The sequence below is a fragment of the Mauremys reevesii genome, unplaced genomic scaffold, assembly GCF_016161935.1.
Source record: "Mauremys reevesii isolate NIE-2019 unplaced genomic scaffold, ASM1616193v1 Contig110, whole genome shotgun sequence".
NCBI lineage: Eukaryota > Metazoa > Chordata > Testudines > Geoemydidae > Mauremys > Mauremys reevesii.
Window position 1 is genome coordinate 214,903 of NW_024100728.1, and position 23,878 is coordinate 238,780.

The 23,878-nt window shown below is 60.8% G+C and overlaps 1 protein-coding gene across 3 annotated transcripts; it reads right to left on the reverse strand.

Annotated features, from left to right (window-relative positions):
* Nucleotides 1–141: 141 nt before the first annotated feature.
* Nucleotides 142–23,674, reverse strand: LOC120392711 (myelin-associated glycoprotein-like). 3 transcript variants are annotated; one of them, XM_039517481.1, is made up of 12 exons: nt 18,025–18,123; nt 17,273–17,340; nt 12,655–12,728; nt 9,931–10,299; nt 8,645–8,941; nt 8,111–8,368; nt 7,461–7,721; nt 6,668–6,955; nt 5,846–5,942; nt 4,398–4,497; nt 3,119–3,158; nt 1,943–2,074 (listed from the first exon to the last, which is right to left on the reverse strand). In XM_039517481.1, exons 3-11 carry the CDS (start codon nt 12,698–12,700, stop codon nt 3,126–3,128), a joined length of 1,749 nt encoding a protein of 582 aa, XP_039373415.1. In that variant the 5' UTR covers nt 12,701–12,728; nt 17,273–17,340; nt 18,025–18,123; the 3' UTR covers nt 1,943–2,074; nt 3,119–3,125. The 3 variants fall into 3 exon arrangements, with proteins under 3 accessions (XP_039373414.1, XP_039373413.1, XP_039373415.1); XM_039517480.1 differs by lacking the exons at nt 3,119–3,158; nt 18,025–18,123 and adding an exon at nt 23,646–23,674 and having other exon boundaries at nt 142–2,074; XM_039517479.1 differs by lacking the exon at nt 3,119–3,158 and having other exon boundaries at nt 142–2,074.
* Between the last annotated feature and the right edge of the window lie 204 nt (nt 23,675–23,878).

The window sequence follows — 23,878 nt, forward strand, 5'->3', positions numbered from 1 at the left end:
CCTGCGGCAGGTCCGTCGCGCGCCCGTGGACATCCCGCAGGCATGACTGCGGCAGGTCCACCGGCCCAGCCTGCCGCCCCCTAGATTTGGCCGCCCTAGGCAACAGCTTGGTTTGCTGGTGCCTAGAGCCGCCCCTGGTCTGGGGTTACCTGGTTCTGCATCAGCGCGGGCAGCTGGCTGCCTCGCGAGGCCCCTGGATCCTTCCCACCCAGCCCTCATGTCAACGTCATGCACGTGGTTCCTTTGCCTGCCAGAGCTCTGCGAAGGGGCCTTATTGTTATCATACCAGGGCCGTGTTTTATTTAACGTCTAATCATGTCACATCCAGCTAATCAATAAATAGAGCCTAGATCCGGGTGCCTGGAAGGGTTAACAAGCTTAGGGGGCGGTTTCTGGGCAGAAGGAAGCGCTGGTTAGAGAGCTTTGACCTTGTTAGTTGGGGCTTTTTATTTATTTCGTTTTCTATCATCAGGCAAATATCTGTACAAAAATGGCACCAAAAATAAATGACGATTTGTTATAAATTCCCCCCCCCCCCCGATGGCTGGTGCCAGTGGAGCATAAAATTCCAGGGGGTCGGACCCAGACCATGAGCACCTGTTTATCCCAGTGGGAAACACAGATTACAGCTGTGGGGGGTTTCGGGCTCCCGATTTACATCTGAGCCACCCAGAGATTTTCCCCCCAGAATAACTGTCAATTAGACGTGTGATTTTCTACTGATCTAGTTATACCAGTAGGACAGGGCTGATCTGCCTACACCAGTACAGCCGTGGGGGCCGTTATCCCGGTAGGACAGGGCTGATCTGCCTACACCAGGACAGCCGTGGGGGCCGTTATCCCGGTAGGACGGGGCTGATCTGCCTACACCAGTACAGCCGTGGGGGCCGTTATCCCGGTAGGACGGGGCTGATCTGCCTACACCAGTACGGCCGTGGGGGCCGTTATCCCGGTAGGACGGGGCTGATCTGCCTACACCAGTACAGCCGTGGGGGCCGTTATCCCGGTAGGACAGGGCTGATCTGCCTACACCAGTACAGCCGTGGGGGCCGTTATCCCGGTAGGACGGGGCTGATCCCAGTATAGTTATTCCCCTTCCTGGCTGGGGATGGTGGTGCTGGTCTAAGTAGCTTTGTACCATAGACAAGTCTTTACGCAGCAGGAGACGGATCTTGTTCCCTCGGCACGTGCAAAGACAGCCTGGGGGGATTAGAACAAGGACTGGATGGGTTTAGGGAGGATCTAGGCAGGTACTTGCGTGGCTCCTACAGAGACAGCTCAGCGGGGTCATTAATGGTTCAACAGGGCTTTGGTTGAGCCTCCCAATCGGTTCCAAATTTAGCCTCACAAAAGCCCGGGGTGGGAGGGAATTATGAGCCACATTGTGCACAGGGGAAGTTAAGAGATTGTGGGGAAACTGAGGCACGCAGCGAGGTTAGGACATACCTCAAGGTAGCACAAAATCTGTAGCGCAGGTGGGATTTAAACTGCAGGTCTCCTGGGTCCCCGTGCAGGGCCAGACCCACATAACCAGCCATAGGGCTGTCAAAGAAGGGGCATCAGGATATGGGGCACTGCCCAGACACACAGCAAGCGATAGTCCCTGCCCCAGCTGAGATCACAGCCCCGTTGCACCAGGCACTGCCCAGACACAGCGAGAGACAGTCCCTGTCCCAGCTGTATTCAGTCGGAGGTCCTGATGGCAATGGGTGGGGTTTCCATGGCAGGGGGCGTGTCCTGCCAGTAGTGGGCGGGGCAGGACCTGCACTCTGCATGGGGTTGATCCTGGTAGATGGGGTTTCCATGGCGGGGGCGTGCCTGGTGATTTGGGGGCACAGACAGGTCCTGATTCTGGCGGGCGTGGTTTCCGTGGCAGAGGGCGTGTCACTGGGGGGGGGGCCTGGGGCGCTCACTTGACCCGGATCTCTGCATACTCCGCCAGCTCCTCCGTCAGGGTGTAGCTGTCCTTGGTGGCCAGTTTGGTGAAGTCAATGTTGGCGTAGTCCACATTCAGGTCCAGGGAGCCCTCGGGCTTGTTCAGGAGGCGTTTGTCGGAGACTGGGCGCCGCTCGTACTGCGGGGGAAGCAGAGCAGTGTCAGCCTGGGTACGATTGGTGTGTTCACCTGTGGGACTCCCTGCCACTGGATGTTACAAGGTTAACCTGTGGGATTCCTTGTCAATGGATATTATAGGATAAACCTGTGGGACTCCCTGCTGGTGAAAATTGTAGGCTTACCTGGGAGACTCCCTGAGCCTGGATATGATAGGGTTACCTGTGGGACTCCCTGACACTGGATATTAACCCAGAGGAGTCCCTTCTACTGGGTATTATATGGTTAACTCACAGGACTCCCTCCCCCTGGATATTATGGAATTAACACATATGACTCCTTGACACTGGATATTATAGGATTAACTCATGGGACACCCTGCCACTGGGTTTTAGTGGGATTAACCACTGGGACTCCCTGCCACTGGATACTAGGGGCTCAACCTATTGGATTTGATGCAGGAGGATACCATTGGGGTTAGCCGGTCCAATAATATCATAGTTTACCTAGGAAACTCACTGCCACTTGATCTCACTGGGATTAGCCTGTGGGACCTTATTGGCGTTAACCTGGGGAACTAATAGCTGCAGGATCCTTTCCAAAGGATGCATTCCTAACCAGAGCTCTCCTGGGCAGGGGGTGCCAGGGGTGCAAGGATTGTCCCATGGGGGGGGGTGTCTGTTAAGATTTTACGCCACAAAGAGACAAGACCAAGGAACGAGCAGAGGAGGAAGGGAAAACACCACAACACTGCAAGGGACCTTGCTGCCAGGACAAGGGGCTGCCAGTATTCCAGGAAGACCCCCATGCACTGCCCCACAGCTGACCTGTGAGAGCTACCCAAGCAACAGGCTAGAAACCAGAACCGGCGCCCACCACGAGCCCAACAGTCCCCGGCTCTCGGGCCAGATCGTAACCAGCGTCCCCTAGGGGAAAGGCCCTGTGTCCCATTCCCTGCCCGGCCAGTCCGCTGCATGACTGTGGGGTGCAGAGGGGTCCCCGTGTCCGAGCCAAGGGGTGACGCACACTGGTGGGGGGTGACACAGACTAGGGAATCCAGACTTACCCGGGGGTCAGTGGCTCTCCAGGGAGCAGATCTCCTTAGACTAGCGGAGAAGGAAGAGCTGTCACTGTGTACCTGGGGGGACGACCCCTTGCTGCCGCCCCACATGAAGGATGCCTCTGGGGAGCACCTCCGAAGCCACAGCTTTTGGACTGGGTCTGGGATGCAAAGGGATGGAAGAATCCCTTCCCCCACCCCCATGCGCCAGCCTGGGGCGGGGTCATAGGAACATAAGAGCGGCCAGACTGGGTCAGACCAAAGGTCCATCTAGCCCAGTGTCCTGTCTGCCGACAGCGGGCAGTGCCAGGCGCCCCAGAGGGAATGAGCAGAACAGGGAATCATCAAGTGATCCATCCCCTGTCGCCCATGCCCAGGTGCTGGCAAACAGAGGCTAGAGACACCTTCCCTGCCCAGCCATTAGTCGGTATTATCGTTGAGAGACTGAACCTCCAGGAACGTAGCTAGTTCCCCCACGTCCCATTCCCCACCCCCCTGAGCCAGCCAGTCCGGGCTAGATTTCCTCTCCACTTATGGACACTAAATAGTGCCTGACAACATAGAGGGATCAACTTTATCTAAACTATCCATCCCCATCCACCCCCTCCACTTATCCACCCCTCCATCCCTCCATCCATCCACCCCTATACACACCCCTCCCTCCATCTATCCATCCCCATCCACACCCCTCCACTTATCCACCCCTCCATCCATCCATCCATCCACCCCTATACACACCCCTCCCTCCATCCATCCATCCATCCCTATACACACCCCTCCCTCCCTCCCTCATCCATCCCCCTCCACACCCCTCCACTTATCCACCCCTTCATCCATCCATCCATTCCTATACACACCCCTCCCTCCCTCTATCCATCCCTCCCCAACCACACCCCGCCACTTATACACCCCTCCATCCATCCATCCATCCACCCCTATACACACCCCTCCCTCCATCCATCCATCCATCCCTATACACACTCCTACCTCCCTCCCTCCATCCATCCCCATCCACACCCCTCCACTTATCCACCCCTCCATCCCCATCCACCCCACTCCACTTATCATCCCTCCATCCTCCTCCACACCTCTCCACTTATCCACCCCTATACTCACCCTTCCATCCATCCATCCACCCATTCTTCCCCATATTTGCCTCTCCACTTATCCCCCCATACACACCCCTCCCTTCATCCATCCCCCCCACACACACCCCTCCCTACCCACACACCCAGCACTCTCTGCACCTCCCTGCTCTCCCGCCATGCCAGTCCCATCGTCCCACCTCGGATTTGTCCAGGGCCCCCGGGGGCCGGTACTCGCCGCTGTACGCCACGGGTGGGTGCTCCAGCTGCACGAAACTGGAGTTTTCATTCACATTTTTCCTGGGGAGAGAGAGACGACACAGACACCCCTGTCACTGGGCGACCCCCACAGCGGGGAAGGGGGGGATTCTCCATCACTGGGCAACCCCACAGCGGGGAAGGGGGGGATTCTGTCACTGGGCGACCCCCCCACAGCGGGGGAAGAGGGGATTCTCCGTCACTGGGTGACCCCCACAGTGGGGGAGGGGGGGATTCTGTCACTGGGCGACCCCCCCACAGTGGGGAAGGGGGGATTCTCTGTCACTGGGTGACCCCCACAGCGGGGAAGGGGGGTTCTCCATCACTGGGCGACCCCCACAGCAGGAGAGGGGGGATTCAGTCACTGGGCGACCCCCCCACAGCAGGGGAAGGTGAGATTCTCCGTCATTGGGCGACCCCCACAGCAGGGGAGGGGGGGATTCTCTGTCACTGGGCGACCCCCACAGCAGGGGAGGGGGGGATTCTGTCACTGGGCGACCCCCACAGCAGGCGAAGGGGGGATTCTCCGTCACTGGGAGACCCCCACAGCGGGGAAGTGGGGATTCTCTGTCGTTGGGCGACCTCAAACCCCGCTCCCCCTTATGACATTACATATCTCATCCCTCAATTAACAATCTGCATCAGGTAACTGCATCTGCATTAACGACATAATTTAATAATGATCCTAATAACCAAAAGGTAGCAGTTTGCTCCTGATGTATCCGTAGCTGATAGTTGCTAATAAATTATCAATCATTAATTACCCACCAAACATCTTTGATTAGGATCAATTAACGGCTAATGCCCCTGACTGGTCAATAGGCGACTGCTAATTACCGAACACGGGTTAACATTGGTGCTTCATTAATTAGTCAGTAGAAATGCCATTTAACCAGCGATTGTGGGTTACCGATCTGGATATAAATGTTTATCCTTCTCCTCCAAAAACGCTCCTTAGTTTTAAGAGAAGAACCGTCATGTGTTAATTGTTATCCTGCCTTTATTTAGAGGGACCAAAAATGGAGTCCTCTCTCTGCCAAAATCGCCCTGTCTAAAATAAACGGCGAAACCGCGTTTAAAACGATTGTGGCGACTGACACTTATTTCGGTGGGTGGCCGTTTGCCGGCTGCCCCGGTAAAAGCGCCGCCTCGTTTGAGAACCCGACTGGATCGGAAGAGCCGCCTGGTGATGGCAGTTAGGCCTGGGGTTGGTCCAGGAAGGATTTCAGAACAGCTGCTCTCCCTTTAAGGGCAGTTCTGCCTCGTACTGGCAAGAGGACGGGCTGCGATCCCGTCTGGCTCCGGCCTGGATTCGGGCCGCGGCGTCACCCCGCTCCCGGGACGCCCCGTTCGTTAGTACAGCTGAGCCCCGGGGGGGCTCCGCACTTACTTTTTCCGCGTCTGACTCACGTAACACACGGCGGCGATGAGAATCACAAAGGCCACCACAGCGCCCACCGGCCCCACCTTCGCCCACATCAGATTGTCTGAAAGCAGCATGCGGGCTGGGGTTAGTCCCGGCCTCTCCCAGCAGGGGGCGCTGCGGGGAGCAGGGGGGAGGGGTGCTGGCTGTGGGGGGAGTTCCCAGTTACCCCAGTCCCAGCCTCTCCCAGCAGGGGGCACTGTGGGGAGAGCGTCCGGTTAACCCAGCCCCTGCATCTCCCAGTGGGGGGCGTTGTGGGGAGCCAGGGGGTGGAGGGTGCTGGCTGTGGGGGGGCTCCCAATTACCCCAGCCCCGGCCTCTCCCAGCAGGGGGTGCTGTGGAGAGAGCTCCCGGTTAACCCAGCCCCAGCCTCTCCCAGCAGGGGGTGCTGTGGAGAGAGCTCCCGGTTAACCCAGCCCCAGCCTCTCCCAGCAGGGGGCGCTGTGGGGAGTCGGGGGTGGGGTGCTGGCTGTGGGCAGAGCTCCCAGTTACCCTAGACCCAGCCTCTCCCAGCAGGGGGTGCTGTACGGAGCGGGGCAGGAGCACTGGCCATGGGGGGAGCTCCTGACTACCCCAGCCCCGGCTGTTCCCAGCAGGGGGTGCTGTGGGAGCAAGGCAGGAGCACTGGCCTTGGAGTGGAGCTCTCAGCTACCCCAGCCCTGGCTGTTCCCAGCAGGAGGCGCTGTGGGGAGCGGGGCAGGAGCACTGGCCCTGGAATGGAGCTCTCGGCTACCCCAGCTCGGTCCGCTCCCAGCAGGGGGCGCTGTACGGAGCAGGGCAGACACTCACTGGAGTGGTGGAACTGGAGCTGCTGGTTCTTGGTGCCGTACAGGTTGCGGGCGGAGCAGACGATGAAGAGCTGCGAGTCCAGCTCCCCGCGCAGCGTCAGGATGCTGGTGACCGTGTAGCCCGTCTTCTGGGAATAGACGAACTCCTGGTCAGTCTCGTTGACCGTCACGTTCCGGGTGGGCAGCTCGAAGGAGATCACGGGCTCCGGATTGGCCAGCACGGCGCAGACGCACTGCACCGTGTCCCGAGCCGCCGTGCACTTTGACTCCAAGAGGATTATGGGAGCGACTGCGGGGAGAGATGCAGCGTCAGCATCGTGGAGATGCAGCCAGCTCTGGGGCGGGGCAGCTGGGGAACAGCCACACATAATGCTGCACAGAAACAATTAGGCTGGTGCTGAAATACAGACAGCTCTGGGGCAGGGCACAGCCACACATAACACTGCACAAGGATGGCCTGTGCCAGAGCTGCCTGAGATGCAGCCACCTCTGGGGCAGGGCAGCTGAGGAACAGCCACACTGCAACACCACACAGGGACAGCTCGCCGGGCCTGAGACGCAGCCAGCTCTGGGGCAGGGAAGCTTGGGAACAGCCACACAATACTGCACGGGGATAGCCTGCACCAGAGCTACCTGAAATGCAGCCAGCTCTGGGGCGGGGCAGCTGGGGAACAGCCACACATAACGCTGCCCAGGGACAGCTCGTCTGGTGTTGAGGTGCAGCCACCTCTGTGGGGTGCAGGAAGTGGGGGGAAAGCCCTGACGCCCTCTCCCACCCGGCATGGGTGACTCACACTCCACGGTGAGGTTGAAGGCGGAGCCGCGCTGGCCGTACTGGTTCTCTGCCACACACCAGTACTCCCCGTCGTCCTCGTGGGTCACGGCGGGGATCTCCAGCAGCAGCTCGCTCTCGTAGACCACCGTGGCCACGATCTGCTTCTCCTTGAAGATGGTGATGATGGGCTCAGGGTTGCTCTCGGTGGTGCACAGGATAGTCACTGACTCCCCCTCCACCGCCACCACCGAGGAGTTCACCGACGGCTTCCGCGGGGCGTCTGCAAGGGGAGGGCAGGGGTTCACTGACCCACAGACCCAGAACTATAATCACTAGGCCCCACTCCTCTGCCAGAGCCAGGATAGAACCCAGGAGTCCTGGCTCCCAGCTCCCTCCTACTCTAACCACTACACCCCACTCTCCTCCCAGAGCCAGGATAGAACCCAGGAGTCCTGGCTCCCAGCTCCCTCCTACTCTAACCACTACACCCCACTCTCCTCCCAGAGCCAGGATAGAACCCAGGAGTCCTGGCTCCCAGCCCCGCCCCACTCTAACCACTAGATCTCAGTCCCCTCCCAGAGCCGGGATAGAACCCAGGACTCCGGGCTCCCAGCCCCTCTCCTCTGCTCTGACCACTGGACCCCACTCCCCTCCTGCCCAGGCACTCACACATGACGGTGAGGGCCAGGGAGCGGTTCACCCGCCCGTACACGTTCTCGGCCACGCAGGTGTAGATCCCGTCCTGCGCGTGGGTGACGTTGTCCAGCTCCAGCGTCAGCTTGGTGGACGGCTCCTCCCGCAGCACGGCCTCCTCCTTGAACCACGCCAGCAAGGCCATGGGGTTGCTGTCCGCCACGCACACCAGCACCACGGGCGAGCCCTCCGTGACCTCCACGGACGAGTTCACCTGCAGGATCCGGGGCACGTCTGCGGTGGGGGAGGCAGAGCTGAGCCTTAGCCTGTGGGACTCCCTGCTGCTGGAGGTCAGCAGGGTTAATCCACGGGACTCCCTGCCACTGGGTGTTTGGGGGTCTAGGCCACACTACTGGGTATTAGTGGGGTTAATCCACGGGACTCCCTGCCACTGGGTGCCAGCAGGGTTAACCCGCAGGGCTCCTCTTGCACTAAGCACTAGCCCCCACTCCCCTCCCGGTGCCAGGGCCAGAACCCAGCAGGCTGAGGGGGGCGGTGCTGGCGACTCACACTTGACGTCCAGGTTGGCGAAGGCCTCGAAGAGGAAGGTGGTGTTGGGGTAGGTGACCTGGCAGCCCAGCTCGTGTCCGTCGTTCTCCCGCGAGGGCTGGAACTTCAGCAGGGACACCTGGCTCCAGGTGCCGCTCTCCTCCTCCAGCTGGCCGAAGACAGCCTGTCCCTCCAGCGCCTCGTGGTTCAACCAGCTCACCACGGGCTTCATGGTGGGGCAGTTATCCGGCACCACGCACCGCAGCTCCGCCTCCGTCCCCACCACCACCACAGCCGGGGGCACAATGGTGGGTTTGTCTGGCGAGGGAAGAGGCTGGGTGAAGCCAGGGACTCGGGCTCCAACCCACTGGACCCCACACCCCTCCTGGAGTCAGGGATAGAACCCAGGAGTCCTGGCTCCCAGTCCCCCCACCCCACCGGTTTAACCACTAGACCCCACTCCCCTCCTGGAGCTGGGGATAGAACCCAGGAGTCCTGGCTCCCAGTCCCCCCACCCCACCGCTTTAACCACTAGACCCCACTCCCCTCCTGGAGCTGGGGATAGAACCCAGGAGTCCTGGCTCCCAGTCCCCCCACCCCACCGCTTTAACCACTGGACCCCACACCCCTCCTGGAGTCAGGGATAGAACCCAGGAGTCCTGGCTCCCAGTCCCCCCCACCCCACCGCTTTCACCACTAGACCCCACTCTCTTCCCAGAGCCATAGAGAGAACCCAGGAGTCCGGGCTCCCAGCCTCCCTCTCCTCTAACCACTAGTCCCCACTCCCCTCCCAGAGCCATAGAGAGAACCCAGGAGTCCTGGCTCCCAGCCTCCCTCTCCTCTAACCACTAGACCCCACTCCCCTCCCAGAGCCAAGGGTAGAACCCAGGAGACCTGGCTCCAAGTCCCTCCACCCCCCACTGTAACCACTAGACCCCACTCCCCTCCTGGAGCCAGGGATAGAACCCAGGAGTCCTTCTCCCAGTCCCCGCCTCCCTGGCTCTAACCATTAGACCCCATTCCCCTTCCAGAGATAAGAAGAGACCCAAATGCGCCCTGATACAGCAGTAGGGGGTGCTGAGCTCCATGGCACAGGGTGCATGATTCACTGGGGGGGGGCTCTCTCATCACTGTTAATTCTGAGCCCCTAGCGGGACAAGGGCCCTGTGCCCCGTTTCCCCCCCACCCGAGCCCGCCAGGCCCGTGCCCGGAAGCGGGCGGGCCGCCGGCGCCCTAGAGGAAAGGCCCCGTGTCTCAGTCCCCGATTCAGCCATCCAAGGGGCCTGGCCCCAGCGCCCCCCACTCACCGACGATCTCCAGGTTGCTGTGCTCCGAGTACGTGTACTGGTTGTAGCCGCCCAGGTCCCCGCGGAAGAAGTACTTCCCCGCCAGCTCGGGGCTGAGCCGGCTGAGCTGCAGGGTGCAGTTGCGGGCCTGGAGGTCGCCCAGCAGGCGGGAGCGGCCCTGGAAGCTCTCGTGAACGATGCTGGTGCGCGACTTGTACACCACGGGCGGGTAGTTCCGGGGGTAGGGGCTGTTGAAGTACCAGATGCCGTGCACGGTCGAGGGGCGCAGCTCGTCTGGGTAGTCGAAGCGGCACGGGATGGCCACGCACGTGCCCTCGAAGGCCATAATGGTCTGCGGCATCCACGCGCTCCACGGCCCACCCAGGGTGCCTGGTGGGCAGACGGGAGCGACAGGTGCTGGGCGGTGGGGACAGGAACCCGCACGCCCGTCTCCTTTGCCCCCAACCTCTCCTGCCACGGTCTCCTTCCCGTCGGTTTCCCCACTGCCCTCTTCTCTGCCCAGCTGCCAAACCTGCCAGTCCCTGCTTTGTTACCCGTCTGTCCAGCCCTCTCTGTCCAGCCCTCCCTCTCTAACCATCCATCCATTTCCATCCCTCTCTGCACCTATCCATCCATCCCTCTCTAACCATCCATCCATTTCCATCCATCCATCCCTCCCTGCACCTATCCATCCATCCCTCCCTGCACCTATCCATCCATCCCTCTTTATCCATCCATCCCTCCCTATCCATCCCTCCTTCTCTAACCATCCATCCATTTCCAGCCCTCTCTCCCTCTCTGCACCTATCCATCCATCCCTCCCTATCCATCCCTCCCTCTCTAATCAACCATCCATTTCCATTCATCCCTCTCTGCACCTATCCATCCATCCCTCCCTATCCATCCCTCCCTCTCTAACCATCCATCCATTTCCATCCCTCTCTCCCTCTCTGCACCTATCCATCCATCCCTCCCTATCCATCCCTCCCTCTCTAATCAACCATCCATTTCCATTCATCCCTCCCTGCACCTATCCATCCATCCCTCCCTATCCATCCCTCCCTCTCTAACCATCCATCCATTTCCATCCCTCTCTGCACCTATCCATCCATCCCTCCCTCCCGCTCTAACCATCCATCCATTTCCATCCATCCATCCCTCCCTGCACCTATCCATCCATCCCTCCCTATCCATCCCTCCCTCTCTAACCATCCATCCATTTCCACCCATCCATCCCTCCCTGCACCTATCTATCCATCCATCCATCTCTCCCTCCACCTACCCAACCCTCCCTCCCTCTACCTATTCATCCATCCATTTCTATCCATCCCTCTCTATCCACCCATCCCTCCCTCCACCTATCCATCCATCCCTCTGTATCCACCATCCCTCCCTCCACCTATCCATCCATCCCTTTCTATCCATCCATCCATCCATCCATCTCTATCCATCCATCTCTCCCTCCACCTATCCATCCCTCTCTCCACCTATCCCTCCATCCATCCCTTCCTCCACCTATGCATCCATCCCTTTCTATCCATCCATGATCCATCCATCTCTATCGATCCATCTGTCCCTCTCTCCACTTATCCATCCATTCCTCCCTCCTTCCCTCCCACAAAACATTTATCCACACATCCATCCAATAAACTGTTTATCCACCCACCCATCCAACCATTTAGCCATCCATCCATCCATCCATCCACCCATCCAAACAATCCCCCATTTATCCATCCACCTACCACCCAATCATCTGAACAACCAACCATTTGTCCATTTAACCATCCACCCAACCAACCTACCCTCTATCCAGCCATCCATCCCCCCCCATCCAATCATCCATTCATCTATCCCACCATCCAGCCATCCCTGCCTTCATCTCTCTCTAGTTATTTCTCAGACACTTGGCAGCGCCGTATCTAAACACCACCCAAGCCACAGGTGCAATTCAACCTATATAAAATTACAGTTCTGACCCTCACGGCCTCCTCATTGACTCGTCCCAACGGATCCTGCTCCAGCGAGGACACCAAGCAAGGCTGCCTGTAGGGTCCCCCCAGCAGGATCCCCCGTCCTGTGAGTGCAGCCCAAACCTGAGGCCTTTGGGAACCCTCTTCCAGCAGAGCTAGTTCAGGGCTATTCCCGCGCTGGGAACATGAGACCTGAATGAACACGCACCTGACCCTGGAACTCCTCCTGTGCCTCAGTTTCCCTGCTGACCCAACCACCAGCTTTCAGCACCCAGTTAGAACCCGGATCCTACTCCCCAAGCTCTCAACATGGAGACCATCCCTCTGTTTCCCCCCAGTGTGGAGAGCTCCCCCAAACACCCACCCACAGCCCCCCCACCTTGGAGGACACATCCCCCATCAGGGAGTGGGTAGCTTGTTCTCCCGGGACCAGCCAACCCTCAGTCCAGGGGTACAATAGAGCTAGACAAGGTCCAGCAAACTCAGCTCACGCACCAGGAAAATTTGACCCGCCGACAGTGAGCTGATTGGCAGGGCTGGAAAACCAATCAGATGCACCATCCCGCCTGCTTGGCTAAGTCTGTGTGATGACGCAGGGCGAGTGGACAGTTCATGCATTGAGGGGCATGAGCCACCTACTGCCATTTGGCTCGGTGAGCAACAGCTCGGGATGTTAGTACCTGCGAGCCCCGGGTTCAAACCCACCCTCTGGAGCCAGGGCTGTAAAAGACAGGAAATGGGGCTGTGGCTTGCTTCCTTGGGGTCCCCTCAATACCTCCAAATAGGATCCCCAAGATGAGCAGAGCCCCAGCAGCCTTCATCTTCTCAGGGGCGGCGAGGTTGTGTGAACTGGGGAGAGAGAAAAGGGGCTTAGAGGAGGTGTGGTTGGTGTTTTCCCATCTCACCCCCAGGGCAAATGTGACCTGACCCATTAGAGAGCACTATGCGAACGGTGGGTCTGATCCCATCCAGCAGGGGGCAGCGTGCAGCCAAACAGATCAGATTTATTCCTCCCAGCAGAAGGTGCTGGGGCCTTCAAACAAACAGTCGGGGAGAGATCAGGGCAAATGGGCACCAAAGCTAGAGGTCATTCGTTGCAAGCAGCAAGTGCTGTGATGCCCCCTAAGGGCCATGCTGGGGATAGAACCCAGGAGTCCTGGCTTCCCCTCCCACACCCCACCCTCTGCAATCAGAGCCTTCCCCTACAGAAGTAAGGATGAAATTAACTGGAGAGAAACTTTCCAGGGTGGATCTCAGGAGACAGTTCTCCCAATGCAGAGGTGTGGGGGAAGGAGCCTCTGAGGTTGGGGAATCACGTCCCAATAAGGGAAAGGAAGTGGGGTCTAATGGTTAGAGTGGGGGGGCAGAGGGTTGGGAGCCAGTTCTGTCCCTGGCACTGAGAGGGTAGTGGGGTCTAGTGGTTAGAGTGTGGGAGGGGGCTTGGGAGCCAGGACTCCTGGGTTCTGGCACTGGAAGGGTAGTGGGATCTAGTGGTTAGATGGGGGGGGTTGGGAGCCAGGACTTCTGGGATCTCTCCCTGACACTCAGGAGATTTAACCCCAGGCCTGTGTAGGTGTTGCCCATCCCCGGTTGCCCCACGGGCTCTCAGCTGTGACTGCAACAGGGCAGGGAGATCCCTGGCCCAGGGGGGGAGAAATGCAACCTCAACCCAACTCAAGCAAACTATGGGAACGGTCGCTGCTGTTCTCACAATGGCCACACGATGGCAGTGGGGCCTCATAGAAAAGCCGCCACATTCACACACAGTAAAATAGTAGCAGAGCCAAGGAGAGAACCCAGGAGTCCTGGCTCCTAGGCCCTCCCGCCCAAGCCCCCGCCCTCTCAGAGATCAGGGGAGAACCCAGGAGTCCTGGCTCCCAACCCCTCCTGCCCTAGCCCCCAGTCCCCCCTCTCAGAGCTGGGGGGAGAACCCAGGAGTCCTGGTTCCCAGCCATCCCGCCTTAACCTCAAAGACATCCCCCAGGGACACAGACTCTCCCCTATTAGCCAGCACAACTCCCAGGCTGGCCGGTTCCGACTCCGAAGTTGTGGCGGCTGCTCTGGGCTCCGATGGGCCAGCAGAGCTGGGGGGCACCGTGGGGAGCTAGCGATGGAGCACCCCTGAGAGACACAACGGCCTTGAAGGCCCAGACCTTGAACGGTCACCATGACACAGGGCCTGGAGGGGGTGGCTAGGGCCGACTCTACCCAGAGCTCCATAGGCCTAGACCTTGAGTAGCCCCATGGCATGGGGGGAAGGAGAAAAGGGGTCTATGGGGCCAGCCCTACCCAATCCTAGACTCTGAGTAGAAACCAAGACCTGGGGGAGGGGTAGAGAGGTCTGTGGGGCCAACCCTACTCAGGCCTAGGCCCCACGACATGGGGAGAAGGGGGTGAGAGGCCTATGGGGAGAGGCCAACCCCACTCAGGCCTGGACTATGAGTAGGGTGGCCAGGCATCCAGTTTTTGACCAGAACGCCCGGTCGAAAAGGGACCCTGGTGGCTCTGGTCAGCACGGCTGACTGGGCCGTTAAAAGTCCGGTCGGCGGCGCAGTGGGGCTAAGGGAGGCTCCCTGCCTGCCCTGGCCCCGCGCTGCTCCCGGAAGCGTCTGGCAGGTCCCTACAGCCCCGAGGTGCAGGGGCGACCAGGGAGGTTCCCTGTGCTGCCCCTGCCCCCAGCCACGGCTCCGCAGCTCCCATTGGCCAGGATCCGTGGCCAATGGGAGCTGTGGGGGCGGTGCTTGCGGCGCAGGCAGCTCACAGAGCCCCCTGACCCCTCTGCCTAGGGGCCGCTGCTGCAGGGACGTGCCGGCCACTTCTGGGAGCAGCGCGGAGCCAGGGCAGCAGGGAGCCTCCCTTAGCCCCGCTGCGCCGCCGACCGGGAGCTGCCTGAGGTAAGTGCTGCCCGCTCACCGATACCCGTCGCTGCCCCAGCCCTGAGCCCCCTCCTGGAGCCTGCACTCTGCACCCCCTTCCACACCCCAACCCCCTGCCCCAGCCCGGAGCCCCCTCCTGCACCCCCAACCCCTCATCCCCAATCCCACCCTAGTCCTCACCCCCTCCTGCACCCCAACCCCCTGCCCCAGCCCAGAGTTCCCTCCTGCACCCCAAACCCCTCATCCCCAATCCCACCTAGAGTCCTCACCTCCCGCACCCCAACCCCCTGCCCCAGCCCGGAGCCCCCTCCTGCACCCCAAACCCCTCATCCCCAATCCCACCCTAGAGTCCTCACCCCCTCCTGCACCCCAACCCCCTGCCCCAGCCCGGAGCCCCCTCCAGAACCCGGAACCCCTCATCCCCAATCCCACCCTAGAGTCCTCACCCCTCCTGCACCCCAACCCCTGCCCCAGCCCAGAGCCCCTCCTGCACCCCAAACCCCTCATCCCCAATCCCACCCGAGTCCTCATCCTCCTGCACCCCAACTCCTGCCCCAACCCGTAGCCCCTCCTGCACCCCAAACCCCTCATCCCCAATCCCACCGAGTCCTCATCCTCCTGCACCCCAACCCCTGCCCCAGCCCGGAGCCCTCCTGCACCCCAAACCTCATCCCCAATCCCACCCTAGAGTCCTCACCCTTCCACACCCCAACCCCTTCCCCAGCCCGGAGCCCCTCCTGCACCCCAAACCCTCATCCCCAATCCCACCCTAGAGTCCTCACCCCCTCCTGCACCCCAACCCCCTGCCCCAGCCCAGAGCCCCCTCCTGAACCCTGAATCCCTCATTTCTGGCCCCACCCCAGAGCCTGCACCCCAAGCCGGAGCCCTTACCCCCTCGTGCATCCCAACCCCCTGCCCCAGCCCAGTGAAAGTGAGTGAGGGTGGGGGAGAGCGAGCGACAGTGGGAGGGTGGATGGAGTGAGTGGGGGATGGGGCCTCTTTGAAGGGGCGGGGCAGGGGCGGGGCCTCTTTGAAGGGGCGGGGCTTCAGAGAAGAGGGGGGGCAGGGTGTTAGGGTTTGTGTGATTAGAAAGTTGGCAACCTTAATGAGAGGCCTGTGGGGCCCACTCTACCGAGGCCTTTGCAGGCCAGAGGCAAGATGGCTGCCGGGCAACACGGCTCCAGCCCCTGGCCCGCATCAGGCCCCATTTCCAAGCCTCCGCCGCTCCCCAACCCCCTGGCACAGGCTGGTTGTCAGGGCCCAGCCCTGGCGTGAGCCCCACGGGCCGTGGAGCCAGCCCCATCCCGATGCAGGGCGGCCCCATAACCCTTTGGGGGAGGCCTCGGCCCTCCTGATCCCTCCCCCACGACTCCGCCCCACCCCGCTCATTCCTGATCCTCCCCCCGGGTCCCCTCCCCAGAACAGCTCTGATCTGCCCCCAACACCTCCAGCTGCCCACCCCAAAAATCCTGACCCCATTTCCTGAAGCCACCAGCCCCACCCCCTTTCTCCCCCTGAATCGCCTCAACCCCTCATGTCCCCCTGAAGCCCCATCTCCAAACCCTGCCCTCTGCCCCCAATCCATTGGCTCTCCATCTGCCCCCCTAAATTCCCTGAACCCCTCCGGTCCTCAGCCTCTGGCCCCCAAGCCCCAGACCAACCCCAGCTCCAGCTCCCCACAAGCCCTCGCCTGGCTCTGTGCCCACCCAATGCCCCTCCCACCAATCCCATCCGCTGGGGCGTGGGGGTCTCCCATCCAAGCCGTGACACACACCCCCCGCCGCCCACGCTCAGCTGAGGAGAAAAGCCAGGGGCAGCAGGCCTAGGCCAGGGGGTAGCCAGGTGACACGGGGCTCAGGGCGCGGCTGCCATCAGCTTGGGTTACGCACTGTGTGGAATGAGTTGCAGGTCAGGACACCTGGGTTCCGGCTCTGGGAGGGGAGTGGGGTCTAGTGGTTAGAGCAGGGGGGCTGGGCACCCGGACTCCTGGTTCTATTCTGTTTTGATCAGTAGTGACTAGCACAACCCCACCCCGCTTGCCCCCACGGAGATAAACAGGCGACTTCTCCCCATCTGAGGGACAAAGGCCTTTGTGCCTCCCAAGGGAAAATGTCACCAGAGCAACAAGGCTCATTAACCATCGAGAGTCTGGACTCCCAGCCCCTTTGTTCTCACCACTAGACCCCACTCCCCTCCCAGAGCTGGGGATGGAACCCAGGAGTCCTGGCTCCCAGCCACCCTGCTCTAACCACTAGACCCCACTCCCCTCCCACAGCCAGGGACAGAACCCAGGAGTCCCGGCTCCCAGCCCCCCTGCTCTAACCACTAGACCCCACTCCCTTGCCAGAGCTGGGGATAGAACCCAGGCATCCTGGCTCCCACCACCCCCCTGCTCTAACCACTGGGCCACTCCTCCCAAAGCCAGGGACAGAAACCAGGCGTCCTGGCTCCCAGCCCTGCCTGCTCTAACCCACCCAAGCCCACTCTGGCACATGGCGACGCGCCGCAATCTCATACCTATCAGTGTCCTCCTGGTTTTCTAACCCCTCGGCGACTCCGGCATGAAGGTGGCAAAATCCCAGCACCTGTAACCCAAGGGACCAGCGGGGTCAGAGCCGTGGACGGACCCCGGAGTGATCAGAATCCCTGGTGCGAGGCAGCGGCCAGAACAACGCCCCCCTCTGCACAGCTGGGACCGGCCCTTCCAGAGAGAAGCTCCGATCTGGGTCAGCGGGGGGGATACCAGGTTAGGGGGACTCCAGATCTGATCCCCGGCAGTGGGGAAGGGGGACACCGGGCTAGCAGGCCCAGGGATTGATCCAGGATGGGGGGGAGATACCAGGTTAGGGGGACCCCAGATCTGATCCCGGCAGTGGGGAAGGGGACACCGGGCTCGCAGCCCCAGGGATGGACCCAGGACGGGGGGGAGATACCAGGTTAGGGGGACCCCAGATCTGATCCCCGGCAGTGGGGAAGGGGGACACCGGGCTAGCAGGCCCAGGGATTGATCCAGGATGGGGGGGAGATACCAGGTTAGGGGGACCCCAGATCTGATCCCCGGCAGGGGGGAAGGAGGACACCGGGCTAGCAGGCCCAGGGATTGATCCAGGATGGGGGGGAGATGCCAGGGTAGGGGGACCCCAGATCTGATCCCCGGCCGGGGGGACGGAGGACACCGGGCTAGCAGGCCCAGGGATTGATCTGGGGTGGCAGGGAAGAGGGGAACCCCAGGCTAGCTGGTGACTGAGCTGGGGGGCAGCAGGCGATACCAGTGCAGAGAGCTCCCACGGTGTGGCGGCAGCCTCCCACTCACGGATCCCACCGCTGGCTCTCAGAGGGGCAGCGTCCCATCCCGGGCCAGCCGCTGGCACTGGCGAGCTGGGGTGCCGGTAGCTCTGCGTTGCTGCGAGCGAGCGGAGCCCACACACAAATTCCTCCGGCTCAGCGTGTGCGTGGGGGGGACCTGCCACCGGGGGGGAGGGGGAGCCGGCTTCATGTGCTGGCTGCTACTCCTGGCACAGCTCTCTGCCTCTCGGGGCTGTGGGACTTGGGGTGGTGGCCCCAGCGGGTCTGGTCCCACTGAGCCGGAGGAAGGATAGTTCTGCTCTGAGTTTATTGATGCATCGTCCCCGGAGAGGAGATCAGAGACCGCAGGACTCCTGGGTTCTCTCCCAGCTGTGGGAGGAGAAGGGTCTTGTGCGTGAACGGGGGGGGGGGGGGGTGGCGTTGGGAGACAGGACTCCTGGGTTCTATCCCTGCCATAGGTGGGGTCTAGTTGTTAGAGCAGGGGGCCTGGGAGCCAGGACTCCTGGGTTCTATCCCTGCCCTGGGTGGGGTCTAGTGGTTAGAGCAGAGGGGCCGGGAGCCAGGGCTCCTGAGTTCTATCCCTGGCAGATACAAGTCCATGGCAGTTTGAACTGAAGACCTGGATTTCCCTGGCCATAGTCACGTGACATCCTCACCCCATGGATTCATTCCAGGGGCAGGAATTCCTGGCATGCCTGTTGTGTGCTGCCAACACATTCCCCCCCACACACACACACACGCTTCCCCAGCTCCCCCCTCCCCGCCCAGGGGAGTCACAGCTGGGCACAAAGGAGCCTGTGTCATGCCCCCACGCTGGGCACACGCTGGGCACACCCAGAATCTCTCCAGCTGATGGGACCCGCGCCAGTCCTGGGCTCTAATTCACAGCGTTTCTCTTCGCAAAAAGCACAAACACTTTGAAACGTGGGGACAGGGAGGGTTCGCCTGGTGCTGAGATGCAGCCAGTTCTGGGAAGGGGTAAATCTGGGAAACAGCCGCACAGCAACACTGCACAGCTTCAGCTCACCTGGCACTGAGATCCCCATGTGGTGTCACTGTGCAGCTGGTCCCCAGCTGCCCCGCCCCAGAGGTGGCTGCATCCCAGCACTGGGGGTGGCCTGCCCCGTGCAGCATTATGTGCGGCCGTTCCCCAGCTGTCCTGCATCTCATCCCCATGCCTATGTGGCTGTTCCCCAGCTGCCCCGCCCCAGAGGCTGCTGCATCTCCCGCGTGGGCGGATTGAATTTTCAAGGCTCTTTGCAAAAATCACTGCTGATCTCTGAGTCATCGAGGCAAATTCTGCTCCCAGTTACATCCCCCCGGGCTCTGCCTGACTGAACCGACGCCGCGGGGAGCCAGGGCCTGCAGGATACAGCCCCTAATAATTATAAGGATGATGACGCTTCACACCTCAGAGCAGATGGCAGCCGGCGCGGCTGACTTTAGCTAAGGAACAACTCTGTCTGCCTGTGCCCGTGTGACGGGGATTGCCAGGGCCAGTTCCCAGCTCCGGCGCAGAGCCAGCCTGATCGACCCATCCCTGGGCCAGCTTCCCCAGCAAACCCGACAGCCCCTAGGGTCAGGGGAATAGCGGGGGGGGGGGAGTAATCCCACCCCATGCCCCAGTGGGAGGAGATTAGAGAGAGAGAGATAGAAGGGATGGATGGATGGGAAAACAAGAGGGAGGAAGGGACGGAGGGAGGGATGGAGGGAGGGAGGGAGGGCGTGTAGATGGATGGACGGATGGATGGATGGATGGATGGGGAAGCAAAGGAGGGGATGGATGGAAGGTTGGATGGGGGGATGGATGAAGGGGGAGGGAAGGATGGAGGAAGGGCGTGTAGATGGATGGATGGATGGGGAAGGAGGAGAGGAGGAGGAGGAGGAGGCGTGTAGATGGATGGATGGATGGATGGATGGATGGATGGATGGGGAAGCCAAGGAGGGGATGGAGGGAGGGCGTGTAGATGGATGGATGAATGGATGGATGGGGAAGCAAAGGAGGGGATGGCTGGAAGGTTGGATGGGTGGATGGATGAAGGGGGAGGGAAGGATGGAGGACGGGTGTGTAGCTGGATGGATGGATGGATGGGAAGCAAAGGAGGAGGGAGGGAGGAGGGCGTGTAGATGGATGGATGGGGAAGCAAAGGAGAGGATGGCTGGAAGGTTGGATGGGTGATGGATGAAGGGGGGAGGGAGGGATGGAGGGAGGGCGTGTAGATGGATGGATGGGGAAGCAAAGGAGGAGAGGGATGGAAGGTTGGATGGGTAGATGGATGGATGACCCTGGTATCTGTGGCAGCTGGGCTGTTACCCCGGACGGTGACACCGACAGGCATCGGCTGATCCGTCGAACTGCCGACCTCCCCCAGGGCCGAGGGAGCTGCTGATGGACTGAGGGGGGTGGGGGTTAGTGACACAAGACAGGGCAGAGCTGTTTAAATGCAACGTCAGCTAAGTTCAAGTCCAAGCCCCCTCCAGTGGCCTGGCCCACACTGAGGACAAAAGCCTACTGCTGCTGCCAGCTAATGGAGCAACTCCTTTATGCCACCTAGAGGATAACAGCCCTGCTACAGCTGTCAGCTAATGGAGCGACTCCCTTTAGCACCATCTCTAGTGGATCACAGCCTGGCTGCTGCTTCCTTAGTAGGTGTCCGTGCGTTGCACAGGCAGATTCCTGGTTCAAAGCCAGCTCGGTCGCACAAGCACATGGGGCAACTTCACCCCCAGCCCGGGGTGCTGCATCGAGGCCAGGGGTGAATCTCGGGGAGCCGTCGTGGGCACTGGGATGCGGCTTTCAATCAACAGCTGGTCTGTGCAGTGTGTGTGCGTGTCTCAGATCCCTGCCTCCAGCGTGTCTGTCTACGGGGCTCCCCAGCCCCTCCCGTGTTCACCCTGCGGCTCTGCCCCGGGGGGGGGGGGGGGGTGACTGACTCCCCTCTCAGCAGCAGCTGTGCTCCCGCCCCACAGCTTCGGGGCTGCCCGCTCGCAGCCTGGGGAAAGGATCTCAAGGCCTTCGCTGTGCCCCCTGCTGGCAGGGGCTGATACAGCCAGGACGGTGAGTGAATGTGAGGAGACACCCCCACCCCCCCAGGGGAGACAATGATACATGTGAATCATTCCTCTGCCTACCCCTCCACTGCTGCATCTGTCTCTCGAGCCCCCCACTCCCCTCCCAGAGCCTGGGACTGGACCCAGGAGGCCGGGCTCCCCCTGGTAGGTATAGGCACAGACTACATGGCAGGTATCTTTGGAAAATCACAGCAGTAGCACTGGGACTGACGGCTCTGGGAGAGGAGTGGGGTCTAGTGGTTAGAGCAGGGGGCACGGGGAGCCAGGACTCCTGGGTTCTATCCCCAGCTCTGGGAGGGGAGTGGGGTATAGGGGTTAGAGCAGGGGCAGGGTGGGCTGGGAGCCAGGACTCCTGGGTTCTATCCCCAGCTCTGGGAGAGGAGTGGGGTCTAGTGGTTAGAGCAGGGGGCACGGGGAGCCAGGACTCCTGGGTTCTATCCCCAGCTCTGGGAGGGGAGTGGGGTTTTGTGGTTAGAGCACAGGGGTGCTGGAAGCCAGGACTCCTGGGTTCTAGCCCCAGCTCTGGGAGGGGAGTAGGGTCTAGTGGTTAAAGCAGGGGAGGTGCTGGGAGCCAGGACTCCTGGGTTCTAGCCCCAGCTCTGGGAGGGGAGTGGGGTCTAGTGGTTAAAGCAGGGGAGGCACTGGGAGCCAGGACTCCTGGGTTCTATCCCCAGCTCGGGGAAGGGAGTGGGGTTTAGTGGTTAGAGCAGGGGAGGCGCTGGGAGCCAGGACTCCTGGGTTCTATCCCCAGCTCTGGGAGGGGAGCAGGGTCCAGTGGTGGGAGCAACGTGCAGATCACGTTTCTCTCGGGGGCCGCGTTCCTTTTGCCCCTCAGTGGCTGGTTCTCGAGCACCAGGCTCCGTGTGGCTCTTCCTAGCAGGTGGTGGCAGCCCCCGAATGGCACAGCCTGGCAGCGCCACGCTGTGCCCCTCCAATAACAAAGCTGTTTGTCTGGGGCTGGGCTGATACTGGGCTGTGCAATCTGCTGATGTCACATGGCAGGGGGAGGGGGCTGCGGGTCAGGAGTGAGGGGCACCGGCGCGGTTGGGGGGAGCCCAGGGGCTGGGTTAGCAGGGGGCTGTGGGTCTGGAGTGAGGGGCACTGGCAGAGCTGGCATAGGGAGCCCAGGGCTGGGCTAGCAGAGGCTGCAGCTTGGAAGTGAGGGGCCCCAGCAAGGGGGGGAGGTGAGAGCACTGCCCCCTGCTGGATGAGATCTATCTGTGTCACCTGCCAGGTGTGGGGGTACGACAGGGGTACCCAGCCTGGTGTCGTGTTGTGATTCTCTGTGATGTGTTAAGGGGAATCGTTCTCACTCGTCCCGTCCCCACTGGGGTCTCAGACGTACCCTTGCCAGCAGCCCTGGCTCTCCCTGTTACTACAGCACCAGGGACACACTCGACGATAACAAACCAGGTTCTGCTCTAAGCAGAAACCCTACAACAACAAACCAAACTGCACCAACCTAGTGCACGGGGACCCTACAACAACAAACCAAACTGCACCAACCTAGTGCACGGGGACCCTACAACAACAAACCAAACTGCACCAACCTAGTGCATGGAGACCCTACAACAACAAACCAGGCTGCATAGCCCCAGCGCTCAGGAGAGACCCTACAATAACAAACCAAACCGCGCAGCCCTCAAACTCACAAGTCTTTGCAGCCCCCGAGCTAATGCACAGCCCACACTGTTTAAAATTCAGATTCTGGTGCAACCTTAACTGAGGCAGAGTCAGCACCCAACTGAGTTGTTAGACACAAAGTGATCCCTAGCCTGGCTCTGAGATGCAGCCACCTCTGGGCTGGCGCAGCTGGGGAACAGCCACACATAACACTGCACAGGGATGGCTCGCCTGGCACTGAGATGCATCCACGTTTGGGCCATGGGAGCTGAGGCACAGAGCAACCAGGTGCCTAACTCCCAGTGGGGAGTCTGGGGGCAGCACGAGGAATTGAACAGGGCGTCACTGAAGTACTAGGCTGGAGCCCTGACCACTGGCCCATCCTGCTTCCCTGCTACTGAGTCTGTCGCCTAAGATCCACGAGGCTGATTTGCTCAGGAGAGAAGCCAGGACTTTGGGGTAACATGGGGCCAGAACCTCATATCTGGGCATCTCTTGGCTAAAGGCGGCTGGGCTGAAATTCCAGAGTCCCTGGGTGGGAAGTCACTGCTGTTACACCGAAAGGGAAACTGAGGCTAACAGAACCCAAGACTCCTGGCTCCCAGCTTGCCCTTCCCTACCCCCCCCCCACTCACTCACTCACTGACCCCATTCCTCTCCCAGCACTGAGGATAGAATCCAGGAGTCCTGGCTCCCAGTGCAGCAACTGTCCACCGGCCTCATAAAAGGGGAGCATTAGCCCCTCCCTTATTTGTGCCAAATTACTTCCTGACCCTGCCAGCTGGGGTCCATCCATGCCCAGAAGCATAAGCGTGGCCACCCCCCCGGTTCTCCTGTCACCAGCTCCTAATGCTGCCCCGATGCCCCCTTGTCCCATGGGGACACCTACCCGGAATCCACAGGATGTCTCCTGGCGTCCGATCTCCGGGTCCAGCCGAGATCTGGGAAGGGTTTATGTCCCCGGGGTGGGTACCAGCGTCTGTCAGCCTCAATGGCCAGCTCACTAGAGCCAGATGGGCACGACGAGGACGCGACAGAGCAGGCACCCAGCACAATGGCTCCCTTTGCTGGGGAGTTCGGGGCCAGATGTGAGGCAGGGCTTATGTACCGATGGGAGGAGCG

What these genes read in the sequence shown, in the direction of transcription:
- LOC120392711 (XM_039517480.1), bottom strand. Translation starts at nt 12,700, where the DNA reads ATGAAGGCTGCTGGGGCTCTGCTCATCTTGGGGATCCTATTTGGAG. An exon ending in CGCCAACCTGGACGTCAAGT is followed by an intron (nt 8,369 to 8,644) that starts GTGAGTCGCCAG and finishes CCCCCACCGCAG; the next exon opens with ACGTGCCCCGGATCCTGCAG. An exon ending in CTTCAACCTCACCGTGGAGT is followed by an intron (nt 6,956 to 7,460) that starts GTGAGTCACCCA and finishes CTCTCCCCGCAG; the next exon opens with TCGCTCCCATAATCCTCTTG.